This window comes from Juglans microcarpa x Juglans regia, chromosome 2D (genome assembly GCF_004785595.1).
Source record: "Juglans microcarpa x Juglans regia isolate MS1-56 chromosome 2D, Jm3101_v1.0, whole genome shotgun sequence".
Lineage (NCBI taxonomy): Eukaryota > Viridiplantae > Streptophyta > Magnoliopsida > Fagales > Juglandaceae > Juglans > Juglans microcarpa x Juglans regia.
Genome location: NC_054596.1, coordinates 10918687 through 10935641, shown reverse-complemented (window position 1 = coordinate 10935641; position 16955 = coordinate 10918687). Strand labels below are relative to the sequence as shown.

Below are 16955 nucleotides of genomic sequence, written 5' to 3'. Positions count from 1 at the left end.
TGGACTTCACCGATCTCAACAAAGCTTGTCCCAAGGATAGTTTCCCACTTCCCGAATTGACGTCATCATGGACTCCAAGGCCGAGCATAAATTTTTTAGCTTTATAGATGCCTACTCCGGTTACAATCAAATTAGGATGAATAAGGCGGATGAAGAGAAGACGACATTCATAACTGATAGAGGGCTCTATTGTTATCGCGTAATGCCTTTAGGGATGAAGAACGCTGGAGCCACATACCAAATGCTGGTTAATTGAATGTTTAAACACCAAATTGGGAAGACCATGGAGGTATATGTAGACGACTTACTAGTAAAGAACAAGGAAGCCGCCCAGCACTTAGTAGACCTCAGGGAATCCTTCGTAGTATTTTGTAAATACAAAATGAAGCTGAATCTGGCCAAGTGTGCGTTCAGGGTAAACTCGGGCAAATTCATGGGCTTCATAGTTTCAGAGATAGGGATAAAAGCCAATACTGAGAAGATAGAGTCAATTTTGAATATGGCGCCACCTCAAACTATCAACGACGCCCAATGCCTAGCAGGAAAGGTAGCAGCCTTGAACATGTTTGTGTCGCCAGCAACTGTCCAGGATCATAATGGCTTAAAAACAGCGAGGGAAGAGAGTTATAGCACCCGTGGAATGCCGAACACCTAAAAGGTTCTATCTTTAGAAAGTTTATTTCCTTATGTAGTTATTTTAAAGACAATTTTTTATTTTTTGTTTTTTGGAATGTATATTGACGAAACTCAAGGCAATAAAACGGGTAAGTATTCAGTCCATTGCCATTCAAAACAGGCGTGGAGGTCAAAAGACCCCACGACCCCCTCTCTAAGTTAACCACTGAAAGTCGAGTTATATACTTACTGTGCAACCAAAAAGAGCATGGAGGTCAAAATACCTCATGACCCCCTCTACAAGTTAGTCACAGAAAGTCGAGTTACATACTCGTAGTGCAACCAAAATGGGCATGGAGGTCAAAAGACTCCACGATCTCCTTTCCAAGTTAGCCACCAAAGGTCGAGTCACACACTCGCGGTGCAACCAAAATGGGCGTGAAGGTCAAAAGGCCCCACGACCCCTTCTCCAAGTTAGCCATCCAAAGGTCAAGTCACATACTCGTGGTGCAACCAAAATGGGTGTGGAGGTCAGAAGGCCCACGACCCTCTCAATAGTTAACCACCGAAAGTCGAGTTACATACTCGCGGTACAACCAAAATAGGCGTGGAGGTCAAAAGACCCACGACCCCCTCTCCAAGTTAGCCACCAAAGGTTGAGTCACATACTCGCAGTGTAACCAAAACGGGCGTGGATGTCAGAAGACCCCACGACCCCCTCGCCAAGTTAGCCACCGAAAGTCGAGTTACATATTTGCAGTGCAACCAAAACGGGCGCGGAGGTCAGAAGACCCCACGACCTTCTAGACAATTAGCGACCAAAGATCAAGTGGCACACTCCTAGTGTAACGCCTCGTTCCCGGAGGTCCAGAGAGTTAGCTCTTGTAACCTAAATATCAACTCAAAATCACAACTATAAATAATTCAGAAACTCCATAAAAATATTCATTTACCCAAACCAAATATCTATGTTATTTCATAAGGACAATACATAAATTCTTAATCAAATAAATTGAAACTCTCCAAAAGACTCGAAAATATTCTTAACTCATCAAATCAAAATAACTGAAAATAACCAAATTACTAACTAAGACTATCAAATAAAAACTTGTACCCTCGGGTACTTATTCCTCGTCGAACGTCAAACCTCTATAATACTGCCTACTCTTACTTTCCAATAGAACCATCAAGATTATCTGAAAAATGTTTAGAGATAAGGGGTGAGTTATCAACAACTCAGTAAGCAAAGAACATATACCAGTGTGTAAACATGAACATTTACAGAGACCAGAATGCAGAACAAAACATTTTCATTTTCAGATTGTGGAAGCAGAACATGTTATCAAAATATCAGAGCGAAGATTTAGAAATAATTTCATTCAAAAATATCCTTTGGCATAGCATAAATGATCATCATCATCATCAGAACATCGTATCAGAATAGAAGCCATGTATAACCCCGTGGTAGGGTTATACATCTGCAGATAGCCAAGCAGAACATAAATCACTTTGTCACCAATGTGTGCATTCTAAATAGAGACCACTACTATAACTCGTGGCAGAGCCGTATCCACTATTATAATTCGTGGTTGGGCCGTATCCACTATTATTACCCGTGGTTGGGCCGTATCCACTATTGTAACCTGTGGTTAGGCCGTATCCACTATTATAACCTGTGGCAGGGCCGTAACTGAACAGAGCGGAAACAGAATCAAATTCAGAATCAAAGAGTCATACCAAAGGTTTCTAGAAATCACATCTTATCCAAATAGAGTACTGAACAAAATCATATCATCTTCGTAATCAAAGCAGATCCAAAGCATATTTACATAATTATGCACAAATTTTCATATTCGCTCTTTTTGCATAGATCAGAAATAGAATGTGAAAAATAAGCTCATGTCTGCACCAGTCATGATGGAAAATACTTTCTTCTTAAACATAATCTCATAAATAATGTAAAACAAATAACTGAGGTAGTTCAAATTTCTTTTCATAACCAAATATGTATATTTTCCAAAAAGTCAACCTCAGCTTATTTTATTTTAATGCAAAGTCTAGCATAGAAACCCTGCTTACATGGACTTCTTAGCTTTTTCAGAATTTTTCTCAAAAATGTCGAACAATAATTAATCGTCACCTATAAAATAATCACGTAATTTTCGTAAATTTCCAATCGAACACGTATTTCTACATTTAAGCCTAAGATGCTAAAATAACCTATTTTAATTCCTCAAAAAACTAAATTCATGTAATCCTCAAATATCATCACATTTCTCAATTCATCAATGCCTAAATAATTAGTCCGACTAAAACACAAAATCTAACTTATTTACTAATGAAATCAAATTATAAGATTTAATACTAGCTAATATATTTATACTAAAATATTTTAAAATTAAACAACCACAACTTAGATTCATTTAGGTAATTAACTTAATCATATTTTAAAACTCATATATTTAGTAATTTTAACTTCTATCAGTAAATATGAATTCTTATACTGCTAATAAAATCCCACGCATTGCAGATGATAAAAACATGATCGGTACATAGCCAATCAAAGGCATTTTGGGAAAGAAAAATCATAACTCTTTGAGAAAATAACCTAGGATCAAAATTTACGTGACAGGGGCCATGCATACTGAAACTATGTGCAGCGGTGGCTTGGGTGGATGTCTACGGCAGCACAACTGGGGGCAGTGGCAGATCACGGTGGTGGGGCACTGGAAGCGAGAGAGAGATGAGTGAGCGAGACGAAGAGAGAGAGATCAAGAGGGCTACGGCGTGAGGGAGAGATATGTTACCGAGAGGGAGGGTGGTGGTTTGAGCCGACGGCAGTGTAGCAAGGTGGTGCAGGGTGTAGCAAGACTGGGTTATGGCCGTTTCTGTCAAGGACAGTGGCTGAATGCGTGCTTGGGAAAGAGGGTCTGGCTATGGAAGTACTATGTTTCTTGATGCAAAAATAGAGCAATTTCGACTTCTTTTGGGGTTTATCTGCGGGTCGTGCAGCTTCCAGTGGAGGCTTGCAGTGGTTGGTTTTGCTCCAGGCTAGTGATGCCCTTCGGTGGTGGTTGTTCGGTTTCTCGTGGGGCTTGGGCAGTGCTATCACACGGTGGTTTCCATCGTGCGGGATGTGGTTCGTGTGTTTCGGGTTGGGCTCGATCGTGGTAGTGGCTGGGATGCTGCGCGGCAGTTCCACGGTGTTCCCGTGATTAACACTAGGAGATGCGGCTACTGGTCTTCAAGCGGGTGTGAGGACGCATTGAAGGTGAAAATAAATAGAAAAAAAAACCAATAAAAACCCTAGAGAATTAAAAGGGAGAGACGTGCAATAGTGCAAGAGTGGAGAAACAAGCGTGAACTATTTGTGGGAGGTTATACGTGCATGAGATATGCCTAAATAGATTGTTGAAACCCTAGGAAAAACAGGAAGATGTGTGCATGGCGTGATCTCACAGGGGCTTTAGGGCTCGTTAAAAAATATTTGTGCCTTGACTTACATCCATACTAGCCTAACCCGATCCATAACTTGTCGGGCCAAAAACTCAAAAAATAAAACCCACTTGCTCCATAAAAAAATATATATTTTTTACCGAAGAAAATAATATGAAATAATCAAGACCAATGAAAAGTCCATAATCCATCATTACAAAAATTTGAGGCCCGTAATCTATTCCCGAAAAAAAATAAAAAAATTACTCGTTAAAACTTAGGTGGCTTTCCATTCATAATAAAAAAAATCGAACACGAGTTTCGTCTCGGACCTGGGTGTTACACCTGGTGCAATCAACAAAGGCATGGGGTCAGAAGACCTCACGCCTTCCTAACATGTATCCACTAGGCTTGAGTATAAATCAAAAGGCGAGCCCAAAGGCGTGAGAGCCAGAATACCCCACAGCCAGTTGTGGATTAGCCACCTCAACAAGTGGTCATCTATAATAAATGTCTACATAAACAAACTAGACTACCAAGAGGCAAAAACTAAACCACATGAAGTAACCACGCAATGCAATTTGAACCCACAAATTACATACAAATAGTAAGGGTAATTCGAGGGCCAAAAATCACATCAAAAAATATACACAAATTACATACAAAGTGTTCAAGTACAACATTCAAAAATCACAAAAAAGCCCAAAACAGGGGCCCAACGATCATAAAAAACAAAAGAAAATTCAGTCTAGAGGTGGGGGGCATGGGAAGACGTCAGGCATCACATCACGACCCATAGAATCTACATACTGGACGGAATTAGCATCCGACTTGAAGTCTTCCAAGTTTAAGCTCCTTAAGGCAGCCTGAGGGTTGGCCTACAAGTGCATTTTTAGGTGCGCCAATCTTGCCATGTACCCATATCCGAAGGCCCGGTCTTGAACAGCCTTGGCAGCAAATAACTGAACCGAACAATCTCATTGATCGTAGCTATCAACTAGGATTCCACCCTCCCCCTTGCCTCCTGCAACTCTCTCACATGCGTGTTCAGTCTGGTCATATTCCTCAGTGTCTGGTCTTGGAGGGCATCTACTTTCTCACACTCCTTTCTATACTTATCATATTGAGCATGCACCTGAACGGGTCCCCTTGCAGTTGGGATATCTTCGTGTCCTTCTCATGGCGCTCCTTCCAGAAGACCTCTTTTCTTTGGGCCAACTCTGTGGCCACTTTTTCGGGCTTCTCTTCGGAGGAAGCCAAGGCTACAACTGCCTCCTTATATTTTCTGTCAGCATCAGCTCGAAATGACTCAAAGGAGTCAAATGCCCCCTTGAGGCCCATCACCTTTGCCCTGGTTGTGGCTTTCTCCATTTCTGCCATATGCAAGGCAAAGTTGTTGCCGGCGTGGAGATTCTCAACACGAAGGAGCTCAGAACGTAGGTTGCACGACTCCTCACAAAGAGAATCAAGATCGGCCTCTAGAGATTGAATATAGCCATCAGACTGCTCCAAGAGCTTTGTAAATAGTCCCTCTCAGCTTTAAGGCGATCGTTCTCTTGCTTGGCGAAATAAGAGAACTTCCGCCGCTCACGAACCTCCTCCTTCAAGCAGACCCTCTCATCCACGATCCAATATGCCAAAACCTCCACATTCTGCACAAGCACAAAGGAATGAGGCACCCACATACAAAAAGTAGTGGAAAAGAGCCTTACCAGAGATAACATTCTCTTCAGACATTTGGTCATCTCCACGATTGCCTTAGATAGGGGCGGAGAGCAGCGGGGGCCAGCATCCTCCACCCAACTGGCATCTCCCATCGCATTAGCTTCCGCCCACTCTAATTGCCCCAAACTCAGGTTTGGGGTTGTTGCGATCCCAAGACCGGGTGCAAATGAGTCACCTTCAAGTTGGGCACCACTTTACTCACCCACTGTCTCATCTTCCTGGGCACCAACCCACTTGCCCGCTTGATCATCGGGTTGGGCACTATTGGAAAATTAGAAAGATATAGCAGTAATTACCAAGATTGTATAGTTACCAAAATTGTATAGCAGAAATTACCATGACTATAAGTTGTAAATTAGGCAGTAATTAGTCAATGACAGAGTGCAAAGAAAGGGTATCTATCTGGCTTCATCTTGTGATTGCTGCGAACAGAAAGACACCGAAACAACTGATCACCTGCTATCTTTAGAAGATATGGCCTCGATGGCTTGGTCAAAGGCAAGTGCTATGATGGGAGTCCCATTTATGAAACATTGGCCTTTGAAAAGCAGAATTATGATCTGGTTTTATTATGCAAAAAAATCTTCCATCAAAGGTATGTTAGTTGGTTTAATTCCTTGCCTAATTACTTGGTTCTTATGGAGAAGAAGGTGTAAGGCTAGAATGGAAGGTGTGCAAGAAGTGGGATATCAGGCAAGGGAAGATTCACCCTTTGATTTGGGGAAAACTTTGGAAGAACCACGACCAGCCATTGTAGGTTTCTTGAAAGATAGAAAATGAGGAAAACAAAAAGAATAAAGAAATGCGAGGAAGACAGAGAGAAGAAGTATGAGCGAAGGAGAAGAAGAAAAGGCAAAGAGAGGAAACACGAGAAGAAGTAACGTACGGGCAAAACCTGGGAAGGTAATCATGAGGGTTCTTGAGAATCCAAAAGGTTGGTTGCACCAACTGTTACCATTTCTTTTGAAAATCATTATGTTAGCAGGAACAGTTATGACTGACGTAAGCCACGTCTTTACCAAAAAGAAAGGGTGGAGGCTCGAGCACACCCCCTAGTATGGACCGTAGCCAAAGAAGGAAAAAGTACAGATGAATGCCTACGGACTAGCGGGGTAAACAATGGGTAAAAAATAATAATAACTCAAGAGTTTAATTTTCTATGTGCCAGCACAAAGAAAATTAGCGAGATAACTGGAAGAGATATTTGGGTTGCCCAAGCCCATGGCTGGGAAGCAAGCCCAGAGCCCTTGGCCTAGGGATTAAGAGGGCCGCGTCTGGAAAGCCCAGAAGCATAATCTTATGGCAAATAACTACTACGAGGTTGGAATATTGATCCACAAGTGAAGGTCACTATCTTGAGGAAGATAACCCCTATGAAGCAGGAGTTATCTTTCCTCCTGATTAGGAAGGCATTAGAGTCAGTAATCATTTCGATACGTCCAGGTCCTTCTATAAATAACTTACGAGAGGTAACAAACATCATCTTCTTCATTTTTACATATATTTATTCTCATATTGTTACTTACTTAAGCATCGAAGTCTACCCAGGGTAACCAATGCCACTTTTTCATTACTGCAGGTCATCTATACGGTTGGTGGTGTGAAACACATTCTTTACATATAGGTACTGATTAGTTTTTTTTTTTTTTTTTTTTTTTTTTTTTTAAAGATTTGTGTTTGTTTAATTATATTAAAAAAAAAAAAAAAAACATATTACACTGTCGAATTCGGTGCCGGTGGCTCTAGCACCACCCTTAAGAGGGGGACAAGCCCACTCCCAGAGCTCGATAGCACAACAAATCGTGGTGATTGTGGCGTGGAACCAAAACAGCCATAGAATAAATACCACTGCATTTCCTCCACCCTCACTCTTTAATAGCTCTGTCCTCCGGGGCTAGTGATAATCCCTTATTGCAAGCAGAAAGCCTTGCCTTTGTTCTTTTCGCTGATGGCACAGATTGCTTTAACTACTTCAGCTGCGCTCTTTCCCTTCAATCGTAATTCTTTCCTTCTCCCTTTTAAGATGTCGCGTAATCAATTCTTCTCGTTGATGACAGGAGAATGCCAAAACTATGCATAATTATTGTTGTGTTCTTTTGAGTTTTCAAAGGAATGGAAGATTATTGTCCGTTGATGCAAAATGGTTGGACTTGCTTGACTGATTTTAGATTTTTGCTTTCGGGTTCTCGAATAATGGAGGAAAATGCCTAAAGATTTAAACTTTTCCTCCTCTTCTTGTTTCTTTACAATTTCTCGCAACCAAGCTGATGGGAATATTATTATCCTGTGTCATTTTCCCGTCAATTTCAATTTTGAGATATGTTTTTTGAGTCATTCGTTAATATCAGGTGGAGCAAAGCAATGGACTAATCTATTTCCCAGGTTCTCGAAAAGATACGGGACCAACATCTCGTTATTCATGAGTTATCGGAAGAAAGGAGTTAGATTTGTGGCTTCGGATGCGACAGGGAGGAATGGAGGTGTTCCGGAGATATCTGACGGTGAAACAGCTCCGCGGTCTTATGTATGGCCAGATAAGAAGGTTGCACTGTTGTGTGAATTTTTATTTTGTAAAAAGTTTAGACAAAGGTTCCTATCATTACTTGAATCCATATTGATGAAGTGTAAAATGTATTTGTTACAACATGAGATGACGATTGTCGTTGTAAGTAATTAATCGTATTAAACTCTGTCTAAACTTCCTTTGGAAATTTTCAGCAAGGATATAGTTTATTACTTTCGTTTCTTTAAGTTTGGTTCTTTTTTTCTTTTTTCCATTTTTCCCTTTTAATGGGAAAGGAAGCATGTCATAGATGGATGTTCAGGGTGCCATTAAAGTTGAGCGTGTTGGTGATTTCACTGTCATGTTGCAATTGATTGGTTTTGGTTTTGAAAATATGCTGAATGGTAATTTAGTTCATCAAGTTTTCTAGCCACTTGGAGCTAGTGTTTCAACCAAAGTTTTCTTATTGCAACAGCTTGGAAGATCAATTAAAAGCTCTTTTATCCCAAAAAATATTGTGTCTATTCTAAGTTAGTCAACCTAACTTGCGCATTCTGTGCAGTAGTCGTAACTTGTAAATAGTGCATATGACTACAGTAGTGAGAGCTTCTATTTGGTTTTTGCTGAGGTTCAGCCAAAAGTCTGGATGATATTTTGGATGGTTGAGAAATGTGAGTAAATTGGTCTAGCTCAATTACCTTGTCAAAACAAAAATTTTAGCTGTGAACACGAAGTTCATTCAGTGTAGTCAAAAGTTCAAAATTTTTTTGCAAGTATACTGAGACAAGTTATTGATGTGTTACTAGGGATTATGGACTAAAGATGTCAATTAACACTTTTAATCCCTGGGAACAATATATATACACAAATAAGAAAGATATAGCAGTAACAAAACTATAGGGGGCTGTTATGGCAAGATCCCATGGTGAAAAACCGTACAAAAGAAAAACTGTCTGGAAGTCTGAGGACCTTCAGTGCCATACCCTACACCTGAACCAGTAGCTTTTGCACCAAGGGAGAGTGCCCTTGTTCCTTTCCTTAATCCATTGAGGATGGACATAAATGTGAAGTTATACCCACCATTTACTTTGATTAAGCCTCTGTATCTTTTATTGGTCATTAATAAATCTCACTAACCAACTGCTTCCTTCAGTTTGAAGTCTGTATCATCTATCCTTTGGTTTTCCTAGGTTGTGTTATTGAGGGGCAAACTGAATTGAGGTCATGCTTCAAAACCCCAGTTATGGATGATTTACAAAATTAGAAGCCATAGGATCTTTGTATTTTAGTAGTGGCTATTTTTCTAATCAGTTGAAATTTATGTCCGGACACTGTCTCAGAAAGACCCTATAAAGTCTCATTGTTCCATAAGATTGGCTTTGGACCTTTCCTACATTACTTAGGTGAAATCACATCCATTTCCCCCACTTCAAATTTATTTGAAGGGCAAAAAGGGGTGCCCAGCATGTCCATAAGGATTTGTAGCTCTTCTACGAACAATGCTTATTCATCCTCATCTATAAATATCCAGTTTTGATGCCTACTACCCAATGCGTTCTCAAGTTACTTTGTCATCATTGTTGGATGGATTTCTTATGCTCTATTTGAAGTAGACCATGATTTATTCAGTTCTGACCTTTCTTTTTTACCTCAAGCGTTTGGATTGGATGTTACAACATTAGTAACATTTTTTTTTTCCTTTTTTTTGCTTACAGAAGCCTAGGGTGTGTATACTAGGTGGTGGATTTGGAGGCTTATATACTGCCTTGAGACTAGAATCACTTGTATGGCCTGATGACAAAAAACCTCAGGTAAGTTGTGATTAAAAGGCAACAATACATTTAATCACTGGATATGGTTTGCTTTACCTTGATGGCAGTTGGATCCTAAAAGTAAAAGAAACTAGTTCCTTGTGCTCTATTATTCAATCTTACTATTTCGTTTTTTTTTTTTTTTTTTATTTTATTTTATTTTTAATTGTATCAGATTAAACCTCATAAAACAAAAATGAATAATTTCTGAGAATTGAGGACATATTGCTGTCCATAATTATGGAGAAAAGAGGGGGAGGGGGGCAAATCTTGAAGCTTTGAGAATGTTACTATGCATACCCTTATGTTGAAGCAAAATTTAGCTCCTTGTTATTCTGTGAAAAATATAATGGGATACTTTTACCCACCCACGCTGTATTAAGACTAAGTGGAAGGAGAAAGAGAAAGATAATATAAGACTTTTGTAATTTTGCTTTTTCCATCACAACATCTGATATTCAATTTGTTTGGTAACACCTTTGAAATTCATTGGATATGGAACTAGGTGCTTCTGGTTGACCAGTCTGAACGATTTGTTTTTAAGCCAATGTTGTATGAGCTTCTATCTGGAGGTACGTATTTTGTTTGGGCTAAGCATATGTAATTTTCTTTTCATTTGAGCTATAATTATTTTAAACGTTCTTATAAATGGTTTCTTAAATAATTATCTCCTTGTATGCAGAAGTGGATGCATGGGAAATTGCTCCTCGTTTCTTGGATTTGCTGGCAAATACAAGTGTGCAGTTTTTCCAAGACAGGGTAAAGCTGTTACATCCGTATGATCATTTTAGAATGAATGGGCCCTCTGGATCTAGTTTTGGAGGAACTGTGCTTCTTGAAAGTGGTCTCCTTATTGAATATGACTGGTATACTTCTTATACTCGACAAACTTCTTGGCAGTTTCTACCGGAAACTTTTTAATTTTGTTTATTAACCGTGTTTTCTTTATTCTTCCCCTGAAAGGCATATGATAGGTGTTGCTTTTTGTCATGACCTGCTTGGTTTGTTAGTTTTTTTGTGATCCCTGAGAGACCTTACTGAATAGGTCCCTTAATGCCTCTCTGTACTATTTGTGGTGTCGGGTAAGTCTGAGTAGGATCCAATGTATTTTGGTCTTAAGTGTCCCAAAAACATATGAATGAGAAGCCTGTGTGAATGTAAATACTTCGTTTTGAACATATGGATTTCTCTGTTAGCATGAAGTAGATAGACTTTGTTCGTGTTTTTTTAATTAAAGGAGTTTGCCCCTGCTGATTTGACCATTTTTTTTGTTGATAACCCTGGGCAGCCAGGCTGGTTCTTGCTTTGGGAGCTGAATCTAAACTTGATGTTGTACCAGGAGCATCAGAATTTGCATTGCCATTCTCCAACCTGGAGGATGCACGCGTGAGTGTTTGATTAAAAAGAAATATTTTCATTCTCTGAAATCCCTTCGCAAACAGATGGGGTTTCTTTGTTGGAATAAATTGATGTTTGCTGCCTTTACATGTACAATAACCTTGTGGAGCAGAAGGTTGACAGTAAGTTAAGAAGACTGGAGAGGAGGAACTTTGGTAAGTTCTCTCCAATTCGTGTAGCTGTTGTTGGTTGTGGTTACTCTGGAGTGGAGTTAGCAGCCACAGTAGCGGAGAGGCTGCAGAGTAGAGGAATTGTGCAAGCAATCAATGTGGAAACCACAATATGCCCAACTGCCCCCCTGGAAATAGGGAAGCTGCTTTGAAAGTAAGTCATAGAGTTTGGTTCGCATGTTTCTTTGGAGTACATTTGTATAACATTGAATAACGGGTTCAGAGTAGTCCTTTTAGCTGCAATATCTTCCTGGTCATGGGGACTGATACATATTTGCTCAGTAATTTCAAACTGAACTCCTGAGAATCCGTCTTTTTCAGTTAGTGACAAACTTGTCTCTTTTCTGTCTGATGGTATAGTTGATCATATTTTTCATTTCTGAGTGTGTTCCAATCTTTTTTGCAAGGTTCGCATTATAATGCAGTTAAATTACATATACATTTCGACATTGTTTTTTTTATTTTTTTCATTTTTATTTTTTTGGTTCTAGGTTCTTTCTTCCAGGGAAGTTCAACTGCTATTGGGTTATTTTGTCCGCTGTATTCGGAGAGTGGACAATGTGGAAGCTTCAGAAAATATGACTGGAAGTGGAGCAGTTCCTGGCATTGCTGCTGAACATGATCATGAGATATATACATTGGAACTTCAACCTGCTCAAAGGGGATTACAGAGTCAAATCCTGGAGGCAGATTTAGTATTATGGACCGTTGGATCTAAACCTCCTCTTCCTCAGCTGGAACCCCATGATAAACCCCATGAGCTTCCCCTAAATGGCCGGGGACAGGCAGAAACAGATGAAACTCTTCGTGTTAAGGGCCATCCTCGCATATTTGCCCTTGGTGACTCTTCTTCTTTAAGGGACTCAAATGGAAAGCTTCTTCCAGCCACAGCACAGGTGTACTAAATAAGTCTTTTCTAATATCCTAATCTAATGGATATAATAAGTCTTTTCTAATAGGTATTTCCTAATCTAATGGATTAATTAACGTTTGAGCTGAAAGGTTTGTAGATGTTATACTCCCTTAATGTTATTTTTACATCTGGTGAATTGCTTCCGAACACCTCGCAGGTTGCATTTCAGCAAGCAGACTTTACTGGGTGGAATCTGTGGGCAGCAATCAATGACCGTCCTCTTTTGCCATTTAGGTTGGCCGCCCATACACTTTCTAGTATCATACTCGCAAGTTTGCTCTCTCTCTCTCTCTCTCAGATTCTATTGATCTAAACTGGCAAATCAGGGCAATTATAGGGAGTGGGGTTTAATGGGTATTGGGTCTACAGACAAGGGAACTTGTTTTGTGGGGGTGATACTCAATAATTTGGTTTGAACAACCTAAGATTTAGAGCAAATATTCAATATTTAGGGTCTGTTGGTGATTCACTTGTCTAAGTGGGAAGTGAAATTTTAGGGCATCTCTCTTTTTCCTTGGTCATGCTTTGGAAATGAGGTAGTCCTGCAGAGACAATTAGAAAATATTATATTCTAGAGAAATCTTAATCAATCTCTGTATTTTTGTGCAATAATAGGGACTTCATTGGATTACTTGTCAAAAGAATAATTGGGACTTCATTGGTACTTTTAAGCACGACTCCTAAAAAGTCTTTAGCTTCTGGTTTTGATTCCTTTAATTTTTCATTATTCTCTTTATTTTCAGCATCTTTACTATTCTCCACTTCCGCGAGCTTTAAGATGCAACCTTCCAATTATTGAACCATTCACATCCCGGACTCCTTTACCACAAACTTTATAAGTTAATACTCCTAGACCATAACCAGTCTGTGCTTCATTCTGTCCATAATCCTTAATTCTACCTATCCCTCCATGTACTGCACTAGCCTATCAAGATTTTCTGAGCAGTGCTCAATATTAGCCTTTTTCCTACATCAAGCAGTAGCGAGCGTGCAAATGTTGGTTGAACTACACAAGTTCTCAGTCTCATGTTTGCCTTGCAAATGGTTGCTTGATTCAGCAATGTTTGTGTAGCCTAAAGCTCCCCCACCCTTAGACAATGTGACTAATTTTCATTTGAATGAGGATTATAGATGTCTTAGCAGTTGATTAGAACTTCACTACATGCTTATGCTTAATGTATCGTCTAATCAATCTGGTGAGAGTTAATTTTGTTAATTGATATTGGAAAGTATCCGACGCTAGAACCACAAGCATTTATTTTTTGTTCTGTGTGGCATATTCGATTCTGTATCATGGTAAATGCCCAATCCTCTGGATTTTGACTTTGGGTTATGCCAGTATGCCGGGTCTGGTTTTCATGGAATATGCCTGATTTCAATAGGATAGGTGGACATCCATACAGTTCTATCATCTTAAAACATTTCTATAGTTGTATTGCTAATATAGTAATTTTTTTTTGTACGATGTTAAGCTTCTTGGGTGTATTAGTACTCTTATCCGTATTACATATGCTAGCGCCAATTCGTTTTTTGTTTTGAAGAATTATTAATATAAACATCAAATGTATATAACCTGCCACATTTGCTACCAGGTTTCAGAATTTGGGTGAGATGATGACTCTGGGGAGAAATGATGCTGCTATTTCACCAAGTTTCATAGAGGGGCTTACCTTAGAAGGTCCTATAGGTCATACTGGTAATTTCGTTTCCTGGCTTTTCTTACAGCCTTCCTGGCTTTTTTTGCCTCCTTCACCTCTTTGCTCTCTGTAATATTTAGAACATTGGATCTCCCCCCGTCTTTGCAGCAAGGAAAATAGCATACTTGATCAGATTACCAACAGATGAGCATAGGCTTAAAGTGGGACTCAGCTGGCTTACAAAATCTGCTATAGAATCAGTTGCCTCGCTACAAAACAATCTAACAAAGGTTCTCTCCGGCTCATAGACCAGAATGTTGTCCATCTCTTTCTGGTTGTACAGTATATTTTTGGTTTGTTACATGACTTATAAAACTACATATTTCCCGGATAAGATGGGATTCAAATGTTTTATGGCTGGGATACTATCTCTGCCTGGCAGCAGTACTGGAGCATAAATTTGACCGATTTTCTTATATCAATTGGGTATTCCCAAGTATGACATGAATGAAATCTTGGAAATTGGCCTTCCACAATGAAACTAGGAACTTCCCTTTTTCTCTTTTTTTGCTCTCTTCGAGGTTATGTCTTGATGTTGTGCGTCAATGAGATGAAAGGCAAGGTTGTAGATAGGTTCAAGAGACATCGAATCAATTGGAAGTTACCAAAAAAAAAGACCAGTGTTCAGGACGCAGGGAGTCAGGATCCCTCTCCAGTTCCTGCTCCCCAAACTTCTTTTTCTTTTGATCAGTGCCAAAATAGTCTAAAGACAATATTACAATGCGCCAAACCTAGTCGTAATTAATATATTTCATGTCTATTTCTTCCTTTTTGAAGAAGAAATATCTATACACATGACCAATCGTGCTAATGCATCAAATCTATATCTGGAAAGAGGTATTTAGAATTATTGAGGACAAGATATTAAAGGCTTACTCTTCACTTTAATGAAAGGAGTTAGAATAATGCATGGACGTAGGCTCTTCACGGAGTTCACTTATCATTGAGGACCACACTACTGTCTTCCAAGTTCCAAACTACTTCCTGTACATTGAGCATGCATTTCCACGCCTAGGCCGGTTTATCTTTCTTTTCCTTTCCTTTTTCTTAAAGGTTTTCTTTACAATAATTCTGAATTCTAAACAAACAGAAGCTTTGATACAAGATTCTCTTCTCAGCTTCCCAAAAGTTTAAATTATTCACATGCAATATTCCATTAAATTTTGGATCCAACTGTCCTACACCGATGAAACGTGATAATGGTGTGGCGCCAACTAAGAATTAAATTCTATGCTTGCAAATCATTGAACTTGTGCCCAAAAAGAGGGGAAAGAAACATTATTGAACTTGTGCGCACAACCTCCAAGTCTGTGAAATCACCACTTATCCTAAAAGCTTAAACTAATGAGAAGAGGTAGATTTTTTTACTTATTTTATATCTTAACACTCCCTCTCACTTGTAGACCAGACTTTCAAAGATATTGTAAATATATATGCAGAAAGGATTGTATTAAGGTAATGCCGAAATTGTAAAGCCATCCAGTAGTACTGGATCGAACGTCATTGATCACCTAATTACAGCAAGTTATACACTACTGATACGCCTAAGAAACTCTGCTGCGCGCATGCATGCGGTTCGGGCCTGTTTCAGGAGACACTTTGTCAACACGTACCCAGTATAAAAGATCATCATGTCATCAATTATCATTCGTTTTCTTTTGATCAAACAGAACTAAAAAACACAGCTCATGAATTAGTTTTGATGGAGAAGGGTTGGTTGAAGATATGAAGATCAGGCCGTATGATTTTGACGGGAATGCTTCCAATAATTATATATATTATTGGCTATACTTAATAATTGTCTAAAAATCTTGATACCTGATCTTCACGTACGATTAGATCCAACCTGCAAAGGAAACTTGCAAATTGTACGTGGAGTTTAACAAACAAACATCATGATCTGGAGGTTTCTTATATATATATATATATATATATATATATATATATATATATATATGCTAGTTCTTGATATAATTACTGATCTTGGGGGCGGCCGTCTTTTTCACTTTTCAATAAGCTTCCAGCTCTTATCATCTAATTGAAATAAATGTTGTGTGCGTAGGCGGTTAATTATTTTGTAGCTAGCTAGCTATATGTTTAAAATAAGTAGCAATATAAGTTACATGCATGCTTGAAGGGAGGTCCATTACCATTAATTTAGCAAGTAGAATTAGAGGTAGATCATATGGAAATTTGATATGATATTAGACTAATACTACTCATCATTCTCTTTCTCATCATCTCATAATGTAATATTAGATAATTAGTTTACAAATAAAATATAATAATACATCATCAAATGATGGGAGGATCTAATCATCTAATGCTACGTTATGAAATGATGAGAGGATGATAAAAAAGAAACTGATAATCATGAATAAATTTGTTGTTTAAGGAATAAATATAAACTATAAAAGTAAATTAATAAAACGATGTATAAGTTTGATATAATATATTAGATTGTATAATTTTTCTTTACGAAAAATAAATTTGATGTACCGTGCACGGCAGTTTAAAACTCCTTTAAAATTATAAACTTCTCTTGTTATTTTCTAACACCTGTGAAAGCGGGTAGTTGTAATAAAAAAAACCATTAGTACAAGATAAAGCTTTTAAGTCAAAACGGTGTTTTCGAGTAAGATCGACAAAACACACCAAATACCTATTTTATAATTTTTTATTAATAAA

At 38.7% G+C, this 16955-nt stretch overlaps 1 protein-coding gene across 1 annotated transcript; it reads left to right on the top strand.

Annotated features, from left to right (window-relative positions):
• Nucleotides 1–7485: 7485 nt before the first annotated feature.
• LOC121249811 (alternative NAD(P)H-ubiquinone oxidoreductase C1, chloroplastic/mitochondrial) lies at nucleotides 7486–14689 on the top strand. The gene is given in 12 exon segments (XM_041148616.1): nucleotides 7486–7772; nucleotides 8124–8317; nucleotides 9994–10089; nucleotides 10595–10661; nucleotides 10772–10955; nucleotides 11382–11475; nucleotides 11600–11783; nucleotides 11786–11811; nucleotides 12149–12553; nucleotides 12728–12804; nucleotides 14163–14266; nucleotides 14376–14689. Coding segments are annotated over 12 exon segments (1620 nt in total). The 5' UTR covers nucleotides 7486–7723; the 3' UTR covers nucleotides 14516–14689.
• Nucleotides 14690–16955: the final 2266 nt, after the last annotated feature.